General features: G+C 35.0%; 1 protein-coding gene across 7 annotated transcripts in view; it reads left to right on the plus strand.

Annotated features, from left to right (window-relative positions):
* The window catches only part of LAMA2 (laminin subunit alpha 2), a 480022-nt gene that overhangs the window by 332299 nt on the left and 127292 nt on the right, over positions 1 to 20431 (plus strand). For 6 of the 7 annotated variants that reach the window (XM_036316421.1, XM_036316415.1, XM_036316414.1 and 3 more), the window contains 3 exons: positions 2316 to 2440; positions 7251 to 7337; positions 11405 to 11598. In XM_036316421.1, coding sequence (XP_036172314.1) covers positions 2316 to 2440; positions 7251 to 7337; positions 11405 to 11598 — 406 coding nt within the window. The remainder of the gene's footprint in view (positions 1 to 2315; positions 2441 to 7250; positions 7338 to 11404; positions 11599 to 20431) is intronic. The other variant, XM_036316418.1, reaches the window with a different exon arrangement.

Consider the following 20431-nt stretch of genomic DNA (forward strand, 5'->3'; position numbering starts at 1 on the left):
AGGAAGATAAAAAAGAGAAGTCATAGAAGTAGGAGAAAATCAATAAATTTACTATTAAGAAACCATAGGAAGAGATATGTTGATGAAAGGTTGGCCAGAAATATCAGCTGCCACAGAAAGTTCATATATCATGAAAACTGATAATTGCCAGTAAATTTTAATTTAGCAACAAAGATTTTATGCATGAGCCTGGAATTGTGTTATTGCTGAAATCAGAAGCCTGTTTAAAGGATGAATGGGAGATGAGGAAGTAGAGACCAGGAATGTAAACAATGCTTTTTAAATGCTTATCAAAGATAGCCCAAAAGTTATCAAGGGACTTGAGACCTCGGTGTTGTTGTTTCTTAAGATAGGAAAGACTTGACCAACCTCAAATGTCAATGGAAAAAAGCCAGCAAAGGAGGAGACAATGCAGATGCTGGAGAAAATGGGAGGCAGGAGGGTAAGGAAATCAAAATTTAGGAAGAGAGTAGCTTTAGACAAACAACAAAATACCATTCCCTATACATAGAAATAAATATTAACGTGATAGAAAAATAGTGCAGGCAAGATGGTGAGTCATTTGGCCATGAAGGAGTACGCGAATGAGGACTTTTTCTTCTCTGAAAATAGGTGCTGTCCTCTGCTGAGGGTGTGGTGGAGAATTAGAATATTTGAGATTTATATCTCACTATATAGAAAAACTTGATTTTACATTAAGGTATAAATTGCATCTGTAAGTAATACAATATGTTTTCAAATGCATCACTAAAGATGTAAAAGAAAACTCCAAAGATCTAAGATTCATTGAGGTAATGTCATGGTTTCTCCCCCAGGGAATAAAGTAAACTCTCAAAAAGAGTCAATAGAAGTTCTAAAAACTAATTTTAATTCCATTGTAATTTCAGTAGAAAAAGTTATTTGACTTACTGTTTATCATGAATGACCGCACATACCATACCAAATATTGTCTATCCATTAGAAAACACATGAAAAATATATACGTGCTTCTTGATTGACTGAATGAAGAAAAGAGCTCAGCATATGGGATGTGGTTTATGTTTAATACAGAGCCCAGAGGTGTCTCTGTGGCTCCAGCTGAGTTGATCAAATCGGCTCATTATACATCTATTTTTTAAATGACTTTTTTGCTCCCAATTTTTTATACTGTTTATGTCATCCTTCTGACCACGCCAAATCCTGACATAAAATCAAGCTAAAATCCCACTCAAAATTCCTTCCGTTTTCTCCTGTTTCTCAACTTCCGAAGTTAAATGTCACATTTCCACTAAACAACAGTCGATATTGCATTATTTATGTGCAATATAAAGAACAAAATAAAGGAACAAACAAAATAGAAACAAAGACAGACTGAGGGTTGCCAGAGAGGAGGGACTTTGGGGGACTGGATGAAAAAGTTGAAGGGAAGTACCAATATGGTTATAGGGATGTAAAGTACAGCATAGGGAATGCAGTCAGTGATATTGTAATAACTGTGTATCGTGCTAGGTGGTAGGATGTTATTTTACCTTTTTCCCTCACTTGATTCCTCTCACTACTTGTCTCAGTGCCTGGCATGTAGCTCTTCCTCAGTCCTTATTGCATATATAAATCCTATGTGTTAAATCCATTTCTACTTCGTGAGAGTTTTAATTCCAAAACCATTTACACACAATTCTGAAACTATTCTAATTCCTTATGTGAATGTCTTAAAGCATGTTACCTAGTGCCTCTTATGATGCAAGATGAGAAGAAAATATTGACCTGAGATTCCTAGGTTAGACTGGGTCCTCTCTTTCTCTAAAGATCCATTAACATATGGCAAGAATTAGATGAGTAACATTCTTTAGGTGGTAACTAAACTGGCCGTTTTTGTTTTTTTTTCTATTGTTTTCTCTTAAAAAATGTATGCCTGGTTTAGTTTCAGAAAGCCCACTGATGGGCATGCACCAGGTTCCAGGACTGTTATCATTTTTCAGTGCTTTGTCAAGAAGAAATATCAATGGCCAAATGATATAATAAATTTTAGAAATTTCTGTATTCCTGACATTAGAGTAAGAAAAAAAAAATTATAGTGACATTCACATAGAAAAAGGAGAACAAAAACTCTTGTCAGTAGAGTTATAACAGCCCAGTATTAGTTTCTCAAAGGAAAGAGTTTTAAAAATATATATGTATATCAAGCATTGAGTTTTCTGTCAATGGTGTGTGTGTGTGTGTGTGTGTGTGTGTGTGTGTTCACAAGAACACATACACTCATAGGCGCAGAGCTGTATGATAAATTCCATTAGAACTCTCATTACATTAAAAACAAATTCCTCCCTTTTCCTTTACAGAATTGTCAACATCACACTGCTGGTGACTTCTGTGAGCGATGTGCTCTCGGGTACTATGGAATTGTCAAGGGATTGCCAAATGACTGTCAGCAATGTGCTTGCCCTCTGATTTCTTCCAGCAACAAGTAAGATGGAGAACTATTGCCATGTTTCCCAGTCAGTAACCCCATCTGTGTAGCACATGGGCTTTCAGATTTGGCTATATTTCTCCTGTAGACAAAAATCTCAATTTAAGATAGAAATTTATTTTAACAGTATAAAAGTAAGACAAAAGTGAGCACATAATACCTTATGGTTCATTTTTCCTTTAAAACCTTGTCCCAAGTAAACAATATTTATTAATTAAAATATAAATGTTAACATATGTCTTTGAAATAAATGTACATAATTTTATATATTTTTATAAAGGTCTAATGTTTGCATATAACTCTGCCATAAATGCAAGCTATGAGGATTGTTTGGTGTATATATATATATATATATATATATATATATATATATATCACATTTTTTGGCTGTTTCTCTTCATTTTTGGGTGTTTAATTCTTGATTGGTAAAGAATTATCAAGAAAATAATTTTAAAATGGTACAATTGTAAAAAGGTGACTTAGTGCTATGCTCCAAAATAAGTCAGTATCTCCCAGAAAAACAGCCCCCTTTCTGTTAAAATGGTCCAAACTTGATACCATGGAAACACAACCATGAGGGGAAGCAAAATCTGGAATATTTTATTTCAGTGCTGTCTGAGCATTATGCATTGGTTTATATATTGTTAAAAAAAACACGAAGTATTTTCATTTACATTTTTGTTAAGGATATCTACACTTTCTGCTAAGTGATTTATAGACTTCAGTCTCTACATGGTGGAGCAGTGTTTCTCGAAGAATTTGCTGTTGAAAAGAAGTAGGACAGTTTGTTCAGATATAGAATCCTTATCTTGAATTTATAAGAACTGCAAACAACTCAGATGAAGAGATCATTTTACCAGTGATGACTTACTGGGTGTGTGTGTGTGTGTGTGTGTGTTTTAATATTTGGCTTTATATACATTCTAAAAACTTCATTTAAATTGTCTCCCTTTCATCTACAATCTCCTGTTTATTGTTTAACAAATCACAGGTATTTATAGGGAATCCAATGTAAATGTTTAGGGAATTTGGATATTGATGAGGATAATATATGTGATTTATTATTTCATCTAAGCACTAAGTGGTGTTTTTTTAAAAATAATTTTATTTTCATTTTTCTGTAATCTCCCTTAGATGATCAAATTTCAGTAAGAGAATGTTATTTATTTTATTGTTTATTAAAATGTAAGCCAATCGGCCCAGCCACTATGGGTAGTGGTTGCATGTCGACCTATGAACCAAGAGGTCATGGTTTGAGTCTAGTCAGGGCACCTGCCCTGGTTGTGGGCTCGATCCCCAATAGGGGGGGTACAAGAGGCAGCTGATCAATGGTTCTCTCTCATCATTGATGTCTATATCTCGATCCCCCTCTCCCTTCCCCTCTGAAATCAATAAAAATATATTTTTTGTAAATGTGAATCATTTGGGTTAGAAAATTTCAATAATTAATTGATAATTTACTGTTGGACGAGCTTTAACAAAAGCTATGACATAAAAGAGAGGGTGGAGAGGGTCACAAAATGTATCTTTTTTTAAAATATATTTTATTGATTTTTTACAGAGAGGAAGGGAGAGGAATAGAGAGTTAGAAACATCGATGAGAGAGAAACATCGATCAGCCGCCTCCTGCACATCCCCTACTGAGGATGTGCCCGCAACTGAGGTACATGCCCTTGGCCAGAATCGAACCTTCAGTCTGCAGGCCGACGCTCCATCCACTGAGCCAAACCGGTCAGGGCACACAAAATGTATCTTAAGAGAAGTCAACTTAAATGTAAAGAGAATTCAAAGTTACAAAATATCACCCTTGATTTTGGAGGTTTCAAAATATGTTAAAAGAAATAGTAGTATTCATAATAGATCCTAAAACAGTGGATTGAAGAACTTTTATTGGTGGAGATAGTAGGAAATTATATGAGCAAAGACTTAGAGAATAGAAAATACAAGACATGTTTAAGAACTAGTAAGTAAAAATTTGGAGCATGGTTTTCAAATAGAATTTCATAATTGCTGATGAAAATGAATTGGAAAATGGAGGCCATATTGGAGACATCTTTGAATACCAGTCTAAGAAATCGCTGCTTAATTTTCTATGTAATAAAGAAACACTACAAGTTTTTATTATTAAGAAAAGTTTGATATGATGAGAGCCACACTTTAGAAAAACTATTATGATAGAGTTGAATATAATGAATTGAAACAGGCAAAGAAGAAAAGCGATGAGACCAATTAAAAAGCTATTGCATTAGCTTAGGCAAACGATAATTAGAACCTAAAAGTAGAAAATAGTAACAAGAATGGAGACAGGTGGGTGAATGTGAGGAAATGGTTGAATGCAGTTCTACAGAATTGATAACTAATTAAATAAGCGGGGTGAGAGCCAGGTAGGTCAGAGTGGAGGCTTTTAGTGAAGTTGACCCCCTGTGGTGGTGCTGTTAACTGAAATCGGGAAACCGACAGAGAGCTGCTATAGAAGAAAGACAATTTATGTTTCAAATAGGTTAAAATTGATATCAAGGGTCTGTCTAAATGGAAATATGCAAACAGCTGCAGGAAATGGAAATCTGAAAATGTGAAGGGCACATGAAGAAAGGCATATGTTAATAAATGAATGAAAGTCAGATAAGATTTCCCGGGGTATTATTACCCAAGCGGACCACATGGAAAGGAGGAAACATAAGACTCTCTACATTAGAGAAGCCGGAAAGAAAGGAAGAGCCAAGACGGGGCTGTCAGGCCGACAAGGGAAGTAAGGCCACACTGCCATGAGCACCACAGAGAGAAGAGCAGCAGTAAAGGAGCATCCGATTCTGGTTGCAAGCGAGACTCAGTGCATATGCTGGTCATTAACTGAGGCTCACTGTTGAATTTTGACCATCAATGATGAAAGCAGACATTAGTTACAAGGGTGTGAGTATCAAGTGAGCTTTAAGAAATTTAAGAAGGAAAAGAAAGCGTACCACCTTGATTGCTTAGCAGAATTTTTAAAAAGCGTGTTTTCTTTTTCCTATATATGATTTGTATAATTTTTAATATGTTTTTATTGATTTTTAGAGAGATAAGAAGGGAGAGGGATAGAGAGATAGGAACATCAATGATGAGAGAATCAGCCTCCTGCATACTCCCTGCTGGGGATCGAGACCACAACCTGGGCATGTGCCCTGACCGAATCAAATCTTGACCTTTTGGTTTCTAGGTCAATGCTCAACCACTGAGCATACCAGCTGGGCTGATTTGTATAATTTATGAATACATTTTTTATACAATGGGCCTTGTAAGAATCAAAATACCAAATCAAAGGGCTAGTTCAGTGGCTTCCAAAATTTATTGGTCACAGCCACAGTAAGAAATACATTTTTTATATTATAACCTACTACCCAGAAACTTGCATATGTAGATATCTATCTGTATACCTATCTCTATTTTTGTGAAGGCAAAAAATAAACTTTTTGGATAATGAGTTTGTGAATAGTAGATCGATTTATTTACATATTTTGCAAGGTTAGAGTTCATTACTCATTCATACACTATTGATTTAATGCATTACAAGAGAAGTAAAATAAGACGCTAAAAGCAATAGAAGTTGTGACCCTCATTTATACACTTTATTGCTTTTTTCAGCATCCACTGGGTTAGCAGACCAACAAAAAAGAAAAATGAGGTGTTTGCAGCATTACCATTTTGCAGCAAATATCTTTGTTTTTTTATTTCAAAGATTCCAGTACCCCATGCGGTGGTATCAAGTGAGAATGCAGCACTCTTTACCTTTAAAAGAAGTTTATAACCGCCCCCCCCCCAAACTACATGTTAATGCAGCTTAGTTTTCAAGTCTTGTCAAGTCTTTTTTTTTGTAGGGTAAGGTGTCAACAGTCCTGGAGCAAGCCTGGCTGGCTGTGGTCCACCAGTGTTGAAATGCAAACAGAGCAGGTTAAATAAGACCTACTTATTAGTAAAACATAAAATTGTCAGAAAAATCTTACCCACTTCATGCAATTTAGTGTGAGAAAAGCTTTCCTTCTTTTCTCACACTAAATTTCATTACTTGGTATTTCAAGTAAAATGTAGTTTGAAATTTATATGTAAATGAGAAAATGCATTCTTTTATGTTAAGTAAAACATTTATTCACACTTCATATGTTGAAGTGCCAGTGACAATTTGAGCTGAGTTTTCAGAAAAAAAGTTTAATATAGCTTTTATGCCTCCCCCCTTTTTTCCCTGAAAGATATTTAATAATACTTATTCTACTGTCAGATAAATATGTATACACTTTAGTCATGTTTTTCTTTTGATTCATGAAAAGTGGACACTATTGCTAATTGTTTCCTATTTTTGTGGTTGTCATATAATTATTAAAATTTTAACATAGTCACTGTGATGCATTGTTAATTCATTAAAAACAAAACATATTTATTTGTTGATTATTATTGGTACTATTTAGTTGTGATATTTTACCCTTGAATAGGAACTTATAATTATAAATAGGCATTTATAATCACCAAAAATAAGTTCCAAGCATCTAGATCAGGGGTGGGGAACATTTTTTCTGCCAACAGCCATTTGGATAGTTATAACATCATTCGTGGGCTGTTCAAAATTATCAACTTAAAAATTAGCCTGCTATATTTGATCAAACGTTCAATTAACTTACCCCTAATGCCTTGGCAGGGCCAGATCAAATGATTTCTCGGGCTTTGTGCATCCCGTGGGACTGATGTTCCCCATCTCTGATCTAGATCATGGATAGAATTTCTTAAATTTGTAAAATAAATAGATGAAAGTAGTTTTTACAACATTTCTCTGATTCAGTTTCAGCCCTTCTTGTGTCATGGAAGGCCTGGATGATTACCGCTGCACGGCATGCCCACGTGGATATGAAGGCCAGTACTGCGAACGGTATGAACAGTCATGCTGCATAGAGAGTAATGATGCTTAGAGCCAGTATAATAAAGGATCATAATAGAAAAGTATTTATTATTTTCATAGCTTTATTGTTTTCATTTTCACTGGTGCTTTATATGCTTTCAAAATTATTTTCCTATCTTTATAGAGTTTCTCCAAAAAAACAAATTCTTTCACAATTTTCTAATCTGTTTTAGTCTATAAATATTTATATATATATATATATATATATATATATATATATACACACACACACACACACACACTAACATATAGATGCATATATACCATCGTGTGTGTGTGTAGAGAAAGAGAGAGAAAGGGGGGAGCTTTATAAGAACAAATAAATCAATTTTCAAAAGCTTATAAGTAGTTAATATTAACAAAAAGCTGGCCACACATAATTCTCATTTTAGTTCCATGGAAAATACTGGCTAGCACTAATTACACACACATCACTGTTCTGAGCACTCTGGCACTACATCAGCAAGTATATACATAATTCAGAATATAAATGGTACCAAGCATTCTTAATTAGAACAACTCAAACAATAAAGTGTTTGTTGTTCAGTTCTCTTTTCAACAGGCAAACAGTATTTAATAAATGCTTCCTCTCACCATGTTTTTTACAAAATCTGGTAATAGATGTATGCCATTATTAAATTGGATTCTAACTATAATACAAATGTTAAATTAAGAAGCACGATTTCAGACTGACTGTCTAGTAAGTTTGTAATTAATATCTTCTGGAACCATAGTTTCTATAAAATCAGTATCCCGGATATTCAAGTGTATCACTGCCATTTTTAGTATGTTTTAGGCATTATCTCTAAAGTAACAAAGAGTAACTAATATTAACTATTAACATTATACACACATAATTTTTGCATAATTGGTAACAGTATAAACTTTTATGAAGGCCCGTAGACATAGCCTAGCTCCTCTAGTTTAGTTGGGTTCCATTTTTCTTACCTATAATAGCAAAATAGATGATGTTCTACCTACTTTAAATTAACATTGTGAAGATCAAGTGTACAGAGGGTACTGTTGATGCCCTGCCTAAGCACCTTCACAGAAGCTGCTTCTCCCATGGGAGGGGCTACAAGGCCTGAGAATGGACCCCACCCTCCTCCAGCGGTTCCAAGTCCTTGACTAACTAGTATGAGAGTGCAAAGTTTAGCTTCTCTGACCCTAATTTGAACAAATTTTGAGATGTTATTTATACTACAGAGCAATATAAACAGATATTAATGTGATCATTACTTGTTTAAGAATCTTCTTTTGGTATTACCAGCAATGGTTGTATTAATAATGGAAATAAGTAGGTAACTAAATAAACTTGTTTTATAAATGCCAATGCAGTTTCTATAAGTTTGCAAAACATATTTGCAAATAATTCTGTGTGGTAATTCTAAACACGATATCCAATACTTGCACATATATAAAACAGTGCATTTACAATTTCCATGTCAAGAGAAATTGGCAGCAATTAAATAGCTTAAAGCAACACAGAATTCAAAAAGATTTCCATTTGTTTTGGAGACATATACATCACTTGAGTAGATATGTACTTTAACATCACCACCAGTGTGCTTTGGTATTCATGCTTAGTCTAATATTCATTTCATGCCCTTGTAAACTCCAGCAGGATGATGACTGAAATCATCCCTGCACACCCAGGAAATCATCTGCAGTAATTTATGAAAAGAAATGTTTGATAGCATAGCTACATTTATAAATTCAAGTTACCACTATCTGTGAAAGCATGTATATAGAAAAGACTGGAAGGTACACTGTAATGTCAATTATTGTCTTCAGGCAGCATGATTACAGAAAATTTATTTTTTAATATCCATTAATGTTTAATAAATAGGAGTTGGCAGTTTATATAGCATATAGATGATCAGGGTCATACACTATCAAATGTGAAAGGCTTGAATTGTTTTTGCAGTTATCCAATGTTGTTACAGCTTTACATTCATCATCTCTAACATAAATGATCAGGTTCTATTTCCCTGAAAAATTGCTTTTATTCGGGCTAAATTAAACCAAAGGTCTTGGTTAAATTTTTACTATAACCTTCCAACTAAATTTTTCCCACTTCTGAGAGATCCTTCAATCATTTAAATCACCTTATGACCTGCCCAAACTCGTCAGCTTAGGTTTAGAACTGCTTACACGTCTTGAGTGTCTGCAGAAGTGTAGAAACCCTCCCATGCTCTTTCTTAGTTCTCTTATAATAAACTCTTTGAGCATTTAATCAATCTGAACCAGCATAGAATGCTTTCACCTAAATTTGTTAAGAAACAATTTAAGTGAATTTATATAAATGACACTTTTATTGAGCATATAGTGGAAATCAAATAACAATTTTTCCAATAAATATATAAAAGCCTAATGTTACAGATAATTTTCTTCTTGCTTTGCCTTTTCTAACCAGGCCAGAATAAATTAACTTTCACAATCATCCATGCAAATTTTATAATACCAGGTCACTAAAAATGGTCCAAAATTATTAGATCAGTGTTAGTAACTTTGGCTCTAATGTCCTATTATCTCTCAACTTCCTCCCATATTTGCCTTTTGAACAAAAATTCTGACTGTTGATTACATTTAGACTAGCTATATATAATTTATTGTCCAACCTGGGATACTTGAAGGAGAGACAGGAACTATAATTAAGCCAGGAAACAGGTAATCTGGGACCATTCTGGGTAAATCAGAGCATATGGTCTTGCCAGGATCTTGTAAAGTTACCACTTCCAGTAACAACCAAGGGTGTATCCTTGAGTGAATGAATGCTTGGATGAGTGGAATAGTCATTGAATGGATTGCCTTTGGGTTTATCCAGTTGGGTTTTCCTTGTAATTTATCAAGTAGATGTTATGTATTTTATTTATACAACATTAGCCCACTTCCATAGACACACAATGAATAATTCATCTTGTGAAAGGAAAGAGCAATAGAGTTAAATAAAAGACCTAGTTTATTGTCCCTTAACTTGCTTCTTGTCACTCAATAAAATCCATGGGTTTGGCACCCGTGGAGGGGTTCTTGTCCCCTCTTCAGGGTATAAATCAAGAGAGGAGGTTAAACAGATTCAAAAGGGAAGAGGTTTGCTAAAAACTGGGTGACAGGTCAAAGGGAGAGGGCGGGAGCTTGACACATCAAGGCAGCACACGCTGACAGAGAGTATGGCCCCCCTAAGTGCTGCTGGGGTCTGGCTTGCAGAGCGCTGGGTTTCTTTGCGCAGGTGCAGAATAGATCTCTCCTTTCTCCCGATTCCCGCCGTTCGCTGGCATTGACTGGCTCAGGCACAAACGCATTGGTTTGGGGAGTACCAGATGGGAAACCTTCATCTTACCTGGGAGAGACTCAAGAAGTAACTGAAGGACCTTCCTATTCATCTACGGGTCTCAGCCTGTCTCAGGTTGAATGATTCAGTCATTTGACATCTAAAATGCAGGAGCCTAGGAAAGGCCAGGAGTCGATATATAACTTTATTTATTTATAATTTTTGAAAAACAAGGCTTTAAAAAATAGTTTATTATCTAGAATAGTGGTGGGAAAACTATAGTGCACAGAACTCAGACCATTTCGTGATTCTGTATGGCACTCAAGCTATGAAATGGTTGTTGCAAGCAAACATTTACAAATCAATTTGATGATAGGAAGCACTAAATTTGAACCCTAGTTAAGTGAATTTGATACCTCAACAAGAATTTCTTTATTTACACTAGTAGATTAGTTTTACTTACTAGGTTATTATTATAAAATAATTTGTACCAATTATTTTATTATTATTATATCTTGAGTTCTATCAACAACAACAAAAAAACATTTGGATTTTTTTTTCTCTCTTACTACATGATTTTGATTGTTGTCTCTTGACCGGCAAAGCTTAAAATATTTATTATCTGGCTCTTTATAGGAAAAGTTTGCTGACCCCTGATCTATTGACTCTTGCCATCAGTTTTGTTTCATTTAAAACAACACACACAACAGCAATTTAGAGACATGAAATCATTAATCCCCTTTACTTTGTCAATGTTTCAATCCAGGTGTGCCCCTGGCTACACTGGCAGCCCAAGTAGCCCCGGAGGCTCCTGCCAAGAATGTGAGTGTGACCCCCATGGCTCAATGCCTGTCCCCTGTGATCCTGTCACGGGGATCTGCACGTGCCGACCTGGAGCCACGGGCCCGAAGTGTGATGGCTGCGAGCACTGGCATGCGCGAGAGGGCACGGAGTGCATTTGTACGTATACTAACTTAGCTGTTAGGACTGGTTCCATTTCTGTCTCATTTCCAGTGAGAGACTTCTTTTTTTTTTTTTTTCCTTTGCAATAGCTAGTGCTTCATTCTTTCTGACACTGTCTAGAAGCCTTCTGCTGTTTGCCTGCTGCTTTTTGCCTCCATCCTGCTGAGCCAAGACCAGCTGAGAAGATTCTCAGCATGCTTTAGTCAGTGCTTTGAAGACTTACAACAACGTTTCTGGAGGCAGATTTTACTTTTATTTTGTCCACCTCAGAGTTGGCATTGTCTTTGTGATTAAAGATCTGAATTTATTAAATCTTTTAGAATCTTCCTGATTTTATAATTGGCTGGACAAACACTTTTAGCCTTGAATTACAACAGACTTTTCCTTTCCTAGCTTTTATAGAAATCCAGGGGCTTACTGCTTCATAACTTTCTCTTGCACTGCAGAACCTGAAAGCATTGGCAGTGAACTTGAGTGTTTTTATTCTCGTGTACAATAAATGAAGAGCAGTTGGCTCGCTCTTTCTCTTATTTTTTTTCCCATCTGCTTCTGGATTCAGTAATGCCATATTGAAAGTACATCAAATATCAATAGCTATATAATTATTGGATCTTCTACAAATTCTAATCTAAAATAGGTCACATAAATTCAGAGAGGGACTGTTATGTTACAGTATTCTTTTCCTTGAAGGAATTTACATTAGCGGTCTTAATTCTTTCTAACAAAGAGAAATATAAAATATTTCAATATTTACCTATTTTAATGTATTTATGCATGCTAATATTTCTCATTTTAACATATTATGTGTGTCTAACTCTTAATGGCATCTTAATTAGAGTTTTTGTGCTCTAGTTTTGTAAGCACTACCTCAAAAACTAAGGATGGCTTTAACAATATGCGTACAAATAAAGGCTGGATGTGTTTGGGAATATAAATTTTAAAATTATTTCTCTATGTATTTCAAACATTTTTAATGAAAATATATTACACTTAAAATAAAATTTTCAAGTTTTTTGGGAGACATTAAATGTAATAGACATTTACATTATTATATTCAGTTTATGGTATATTTTCTCAAGTATAATTGCATATTTTAATGATAATTTAAGTGGACTTCCAACATAATCCAGCTAGTTTAAGTTAACATAGTTAACGTAAATTTATTTAATTAGATTAAATTGTTTCCAAGTTAACATAGATTTATTTAATTAGATAATTGATAGATACTCCTAATGTAAACACTAAACAGTCTTTTAATCTTAAATCATCAATTTTACTAATTATCCAGAAGTAAACTTTAAAGAAAATGATCACATTCAATGTGAAGCACAAAAATTACATAACATATTAAAAATCTGTGAGCGATAAAATAATGGGATTATTTTCTGAACATTTCTTTTAAAGGGAGTTGTCATTTTGCCCATCAATAACAATGGCTCTAAGTTCTTATTCTGTTGATGATCAGTATTTTATAAACATTTAAATAAATTTACAGTAAAAAAACTCAACTCATTTTTTCCCCCATCACATCTGTCAATTTTAAATCTTCCAGTGGCCCATATGAAAATAATAAAGTGCCAACTTTCCAATTATGAAGTTATACCAGCCTGGTAATGTTCATTTACACTATTTTTGTCCCATAGGGATATGTATTTCCAACTGCTATACATGACATTCAATTCAGTTGCTATGTCCAGAAAAATTTTAATATTCTTCTGGAAGGTTTTTTAAATATTTAGATACCTTTTCTAAAGTCTTTACAAGTATTTTACAAATAAATACAATATTTCTCTTATATTTATAAAATACTTATAAAAATATTTTCACTTTATAAATGATGTATAGATTTTCCTTATTCTGCTCTTAAATAGTGATTTCTATTTACATCTAGGAATGTGTTATCTTTAACCCTGCATTAGCTTAACTATAGGCAATGCTATATAGAGTATCTTCAGATATTTTTTTCTCATCTTGTAAAATTTCTCCTATTGTGCAAAAATATGCCATGATTCTAATATGTTGGCCTTTCCCAGATCTCAGTTATGGTTCTAGTTTTGAAATGAGATAATAAAACAAGACACTTGAGGACATAACTCTGATTTATCCTCAGTTCTCTTTGTAATACTTTTTAATATCTTTCTCTATCTATTAGCTAGATTAGAGCAAGGCGCCAAATAATGGATTCACCTGGCACATTTTACCTGCAGGGCCTGTTTTGCAGCATGTGATTATAGAGGAATTTTCTGAGGCCCAGGGGTGGGAGAGGATGGAGGTAGCCTGGTTCAGGCAAGGAAATATTTTTCTAATAAGTGAAATGTCTTCTGAGAGAAGCTGGTTCTGAGCTTAGAGCCCGTGTTACCTCAATGAAGAATAAAGATAAAATGGACTAAAAAATGAAAAATTTAAATATATATATATATATTGTCAATATGGTAGTGATGACAAAACCTTATTCATCAGATATTGTTAAGTGAAGTCCTACCTTCCAGGCAGGTGAAAAGATACAATAGCTGGTGCTCACATTCCCTTCAATGCCTTTCATTGTTTTCTAAAAGGAATAATTTGAAAGAGCTCTATAGTGTGAACTTCCTTATGCATGTTGGTGATTTCTGAATAGATATTATTCAACTTCCCGAAACAGGACTTCTTCCTAGTAAGTTAGGTTAATATTAATCCAATCTCCTCTTTCAACTCTAATTCATAATTTACATATCATTTTCTAAAATGAGGACAACTGCCTGCCTCTCTGAAATTGAAAAATGAGCAAGCTATTATTTACTTAATACTAAAGTTTTATATTGTGAAACACAAAACTTGGCTTTGTTCATGTCCTATTTTCTGCAGACTAGTAATTAACATGGAACTCACAAGATGTTTAAAATAGGTTATGAGTGGCATAGTAAAATACATTGCTCTCTTAGAGAACAGAAATTAAAATTAGTAGCTGTTGGCAAGATGTTATTCCATATAGAGTGCCTAAAATAGCATTTTATAAATACCAAATTGGTGCTTTCTATTTTATTCATTGTATATGAAATATTAGGAATATATCAGCTTTTTTATGTATAATCATCTCAAATATAATATTTAAGATATTGTTTTGCTTTCCAATGTTGCAAAAGCAATCATGGCGTGTTTTTTACCTGAAATCTAAGGTAAACCTAGCTAAATGTGGTAATGCACCTAGAAAAGCTCTACTTAAAAGCCCTAGCCGGTTTGGCTCCATGGATAGAGCGTCGGCCTGAGGACTGAAGGGTCCTGGGTTTGGTCCCGGTCAAGGGCATGTACCTTGGTTGCAGGCTCCCGGCCCTGTTTGGGGCCATGTGGGAGGCAACCAATTGATGTGAGAATGTGTCTCTCTCACATTGGTATTTCCCTCTCCCTTCCACTCTCTCTAAAAATCAATGGAAAAAATATTCTCGGGTGAGGATTAAAAAAAAACACAACAAAACAAAACTCTGTAAAATAGCACTTGGTGAATCCTGAGGTCTGAAGTTTTATCCGAACTTGATACTTATCTGCAGAGACACAGTCAAGATTATTATTATTAATAGCCAGTTGCCACCAGTGATCTTATTACAATAATGCAGACCCTTATATATTATCATTAAACAGTGCTGTACTCTTATAATGGCAGTTATTGTTCCATATATATGAGAACAGGAGCAAAATAATGGAGTGTGGTTCATCATTTAAAGAAAATGGCATTTCCTATAATAAAAAATGACAAAAAACATCATCTGATCTCCAGATGCTACTTAGTGAGCTATGCTTTGGACATGTGATCACCCTCTGTCCTGGCCCCTTAAATGCCAATCTTCCTTTGTCCCCACTTAATCCCCAAGTACTAGTTCCTATTCAAAGGCCACTATGTCTAATCACTTTTGCTACAACTCAAAACCCTGTGTATTGTTCAAATCCAGGCATCAGAGAAGCTATAAAAGCAGCTTCTGTTCACCCTGTTTGTATCTTCTCTGTATCTGTTTTGTCAGTAAAAGATGTTTTAAGTTTCTTATTGTCAACCTCCTTAGCATAGGTCCAGGCTAACAACATTGTAGAAGAGCAAATACTCTGAATCTAGATGATTTTCCTGGTTATTAGTGATTAGACTCAGCGGTTTGTCTAACGCATTGAGAAAGCTGTTCTATTAATGGACTTTAAGGAGTTGTGTGATTGAATTGTCATATAGAGGAGGATGATCACAACTCCTTTATTTTCAGTCAGACTTTACTAAGAGTAAACTCCATTTTTTAATATATATGTATATTTTTAAATATATTTTTATTAATTTCAGAGAAGGAGAGGGAGAGAGAGATAGAAACATCAATGACGAGAGAGAATCATTGATCAGCTGCCTCCTGCATGCCCCACACTGGGAATGGAGCCCACAGCCGGGGCATATGCCCTGACCAGGAATTGAACTCTGACCTCCTAGTTCATAGGTCAACACTCAACCACTGAGCCATGCCTGCCAGGCAAAAGTAAACTTCATTTGACTACATTTTTCACTCTGCTAGATGCAAGAAGTTTATTGACCTCACAGAACAATAGAATTACATGATTTTAAAGTCAGAAGCAATCTTATAAGTAAGATAGGGTGATCATCTCCTTTTCTGATGTGAGGAAACATGCTGTTTGAAGGCTCTAGTTGGCCTGAAGCCTGGCAGGCCATGCAGACATTGTGTGACATGACCTAACATTTCTAAACCTCATTTAATAATCTATAAAATGGAAATAAAATACTACATACATGTATGTAAAGTATCTAAGCATAATAGATGCTCAAAAAATTCTAGACATTATTATCTCATAGTATTATTTGATCATTTTTTTCAAAAGCATAATATTCTATGCAGCCCATCAGTCTCTGATGAAATGTTTAGGTTAGGCTGAATTTTGATTTTCTATAGTTATCTCTAATTCTAGATTCTTCAAATCACTGAAAACCTCTTTTATGACTGCCTTACATTTCTCACCTCTTCCAGTTTATATTTTTAGATTCATAAATACCCTGATTGTGACTATTTTTCTCATCTTTAAAATGAAGACATTGATAGTACTTCATAAAATTGCTATTAACATTAGATAATGATGACAAGACACAACCTATTGTCTTCCATGTAGTGAATATAGAAGATGCTTCCCCATTATTATTTATAGTATTACCAGTTTCTATTTTTCTGAAAACTTACAGCATACTAGAACCATATTGAACTTGTTTTTGTATGTATTTATGTACAGAATATTGTTTAACATAGATATTAAATAATGTTTATATAAAATTAAACCACACAAATTTATATTATACATATATCATAACTTGGTACATGAACAACTTCATCAGCCTCACCTAAAGCTTACAAAATACATTTCTCTCTATTCAAAGAAATAACAATCAGTTTAAAACCAATTTTTTTTATTTTAGAAGCTGTTTATTTATATATAATAATAAACTCTACATTCATGCTAATCTAAAGGTTTCTTTTTGAAAGGGAAAAGATAGAAATACAAATCATATTCAAAGAACTATCAATGGCCTTAATGTGGAAGAGTTTAAAATATGAATATTAACACATTTTATCATTTGTTGGAAATGTATATTTACTCATCTTATCCCTACCTGATTAGAGCAGACAAATTATGTATATTTGGCTAAAATTGGTTAATAGGTTTGGCCTTTTCAAAAGTATTCAGTGCACTCATTTCAGCTTCTTTGGATTGGATGTAGCATGTGAATGTTTGTGACAGTAAGCCAGTACTTATTATGCATGGGAGACTCTGGTAGAAGTGCAGTATTTTGTACTAATTGCTAACAGAAAGATGGGTAATATCAGGAGCATGATTTCCCCCTTCCATGTGCCCAGCTATAATGGTCTGAACTTAGTACTGCATTTGTTAATATTAGATACAAATTTATCCTGACACTTTTATATGCAAAGTCTCAGAAATATTTAGTCATGTAAAATATAATCATAGTCTTGAAATATTTGCTTTTGCTCCCATGCATTTTAGGAAGGATCTCACTTTATAAATCTAATTTCTATTGCTCAGGAGGAGAATGGTTTAAAGATGTTTGTATGGGGGGCATTAGAGGGTCCTGATTGTTAAATGGGTGTTAATTTATGTTGAACAGTTATTGCACCCTTATGAAAATATGCTCTTTTACATAATGTGAATATTCCGTGTCTCTATACACTCTTCAAATCTTCCCTATCATAGTGAATTAAATGTGGTTTTCATTTGCATCCCATTTCCAGTGTTTGTTGCCAGACATTTCAGACTTTTTGAGGGCAAATAAAAGTAGCTTATGGTATAAGTAAAATATTTTGTGTCAGAACAAAATAGCAAATCATTATGTAAAGGGCACATTTCTCCATGTGTTTATCTTATAACTGCACTACACTTATCCAGAAGCTTTGAAAAAATCCCTGTGGCTGTCATGTTCATAAGTCTTTCTGACCCCTTTGGACAGATGTTAGACTAAGACTTGGAGCATATATAAAACTTACCCTTCACTGATGGAAATGTGCTTGCACTTTGCTCCCCAAAAAGCAAGTGCAGAGACCATAAGACATGGGATAATAATAGACCTTTGGACACAGAGACATAAAATGGAATCTATGAGTCCTTGAAAGAGCAATTAAATACATTTTCATTTCACAACTGAAGATGAGAAACCAAAACAGATGGGCAGGGGGTAGAATCAATGAGAGAAAAATTAGCATTCATTATGCCTCTTGGCATTCTCTTTCACCAATTTACTCTATAGTATATTACAGTAAATCAGATCTAGTTCTGCATTACAGTCCCTGATTTCTTCTTGTATGAAATAAAAACTGAGAAAACTTTTCCCTGGAAAATTTTGGAACCATCATAAGGAGCCTCTAGCCATACCATTATCAATGAGCTAACTCAATTCCTTCTTGGAAATAGGTAGGTTATAAATTATGATAAATTAGAAAATGAACTAGCAAAAGATTTCTGAAGAACACGGGGTCCTAAAAAGCATGGTGAGATAGTATCAAGTATCTTTCAAGATATTGAAATTGAGAAAAGAGCATTTGCTTACTTACCTCCCGGGAATATCTGCCCAAAATACATTTTCACTAGAAATTAACTGGGACTTTTAAAACAGTGATGAACTTGGACTCAGTGGGACAGGACATTCCATATTCTTCATAACTTTTAATATAACTAGAATTTGTAACTAATACTTCTTTTTAGTTCCTGTTCTGAATTTACACTCTTAGATCAGGGGTCTTCAAACTACGGCCCGCGGGCCACATGCGGCCCGCCGAAAACATTTATCCGGCCCGCCAGGTGTTTTTGCCGCAGCTGTGTACATAGGAATTTGTTCATAGTTTTTTTTTAAACTGTAGTCCGGCCCTCCAAAGGTCTGAGGGACAGTGAACTGGCCCCCTGTTTAAAAAGTTTGAGGACCCCTGCTCTAGATCATACATACAAAATTTGGGAAGGGGTACCAATTCTCTACATTCCCACTCCAACATCCAATAGCCTAACATAACACTGTGTATATCTCAGATTCTATAGTTGGCAATTTGAGTTGGGCTCCATTGGATAGTTCTTCTGTTGTCACGCCTGAGGAGTCCCAGATGGGAGTCCCAGATGGCCTCATTCACATGATGGGGCCTCAGCTGGAGTGGTTTGGCCTGCCTTTCTCAAGATCAAGTTGCCTCTCTTCCTCAAGGAGACTAATCTGGGATTGTTGACAAGGCAGCAGGGAGCCAAGAATGTGGATACAGAAAGTGCAAAGCCCCTTGACGCTGAGGCTCTGGAGTCACACAACTGTGAGTCAGAGTGAGTCATAGAGCCAACCCAGATTCAGGGGAGGCAAATAGACTCTACCTCTTAGTCGGAGGAGCAGCAAAGAAATGGTCATTTTTACTGCTCCCCAGAAATGAGCATCGCCTTTATCTGTTCAGTAACCCTTCTTTGTTGTTTCTTTCTTGATAATGTTTTGTATCTCTTTGCTTCCCCTCCATCCCTACATTCCAATAACTCTTTTCTGGGTCATAATTGAATCACCTCATGAAGATATTTTAACAGTCACCTCACTGACAGCAGTCAGTCTCTGCCTTTTAATCTCTCTAACCATGTTCTTACCCTATTCTCCTGTTAATCACATATCTGTGTGATTCCCTATTTCCTACCACTGATCATTAGGTTTTCACTTTCAGACATTTCCAATTTGGCCTCTCTCTCCCTCCCACTCTCCTTCTCCCTCTCTCAATTCTTTTCTTCTAACTCCCTGATGGTATGCCCCAAAAATATTGCCTGCTCTTCTTTCACAATGATATTAGTAAATAACTATTTATTAATTGTTTACCATATGGAAGACCATTCCCTAGGTCAGTGATGGCGAACCTATGACACGTGTGTCAGAGGTGACACGCGAACTCATTTTTTGGTTGATTTTTCTTTGTTAAATGGCATTTAAATATATAAAATAAATATCAAAGATATGTCTTTGTTTTACTATGGTTGCACATATCAAAAAATTTCTATATGTGACACGGCACCAGAGTTAAGAGTTAAGTTAGGGTTTTTCAAAATGCTGACACGCGGAGCTCAAAAGGTTCGCCATCACTGCCCTAGGTGCTATGATCAAAGGTAATGAAGGTCCCTCCTCTAGGGAGGGAGAAACAATAAATAAAGTAGCAAGATGGCCCCCACACACATGAGTGTTAAGGTAACAAGGCAAAAAGAATGCTGTAGGATTGGTGGGGACAGTAATCGCAGAGTCATCACGGCCTTCCCCTCTGAGGAAGTAACTCCTGAGCACTTGACCTAAATATCCAAGAGCCCCATA

Source organism: Myotis myotis, unplaced genomic scaffold, assembly GCF_014108235.1.
Source record: "Myotis myotis isolate mMyoMyo1 unplaced genomic scaffold, mMyoMyo1.p scaffold_m19_p_7, whole genome shotgun sequence".
Lineage (NCBI taxonomy): Eukaryota > Metazoa > Chordata > Mammalia > Chiroptera > Vespertilionidae > Myotis > Myotis myotis.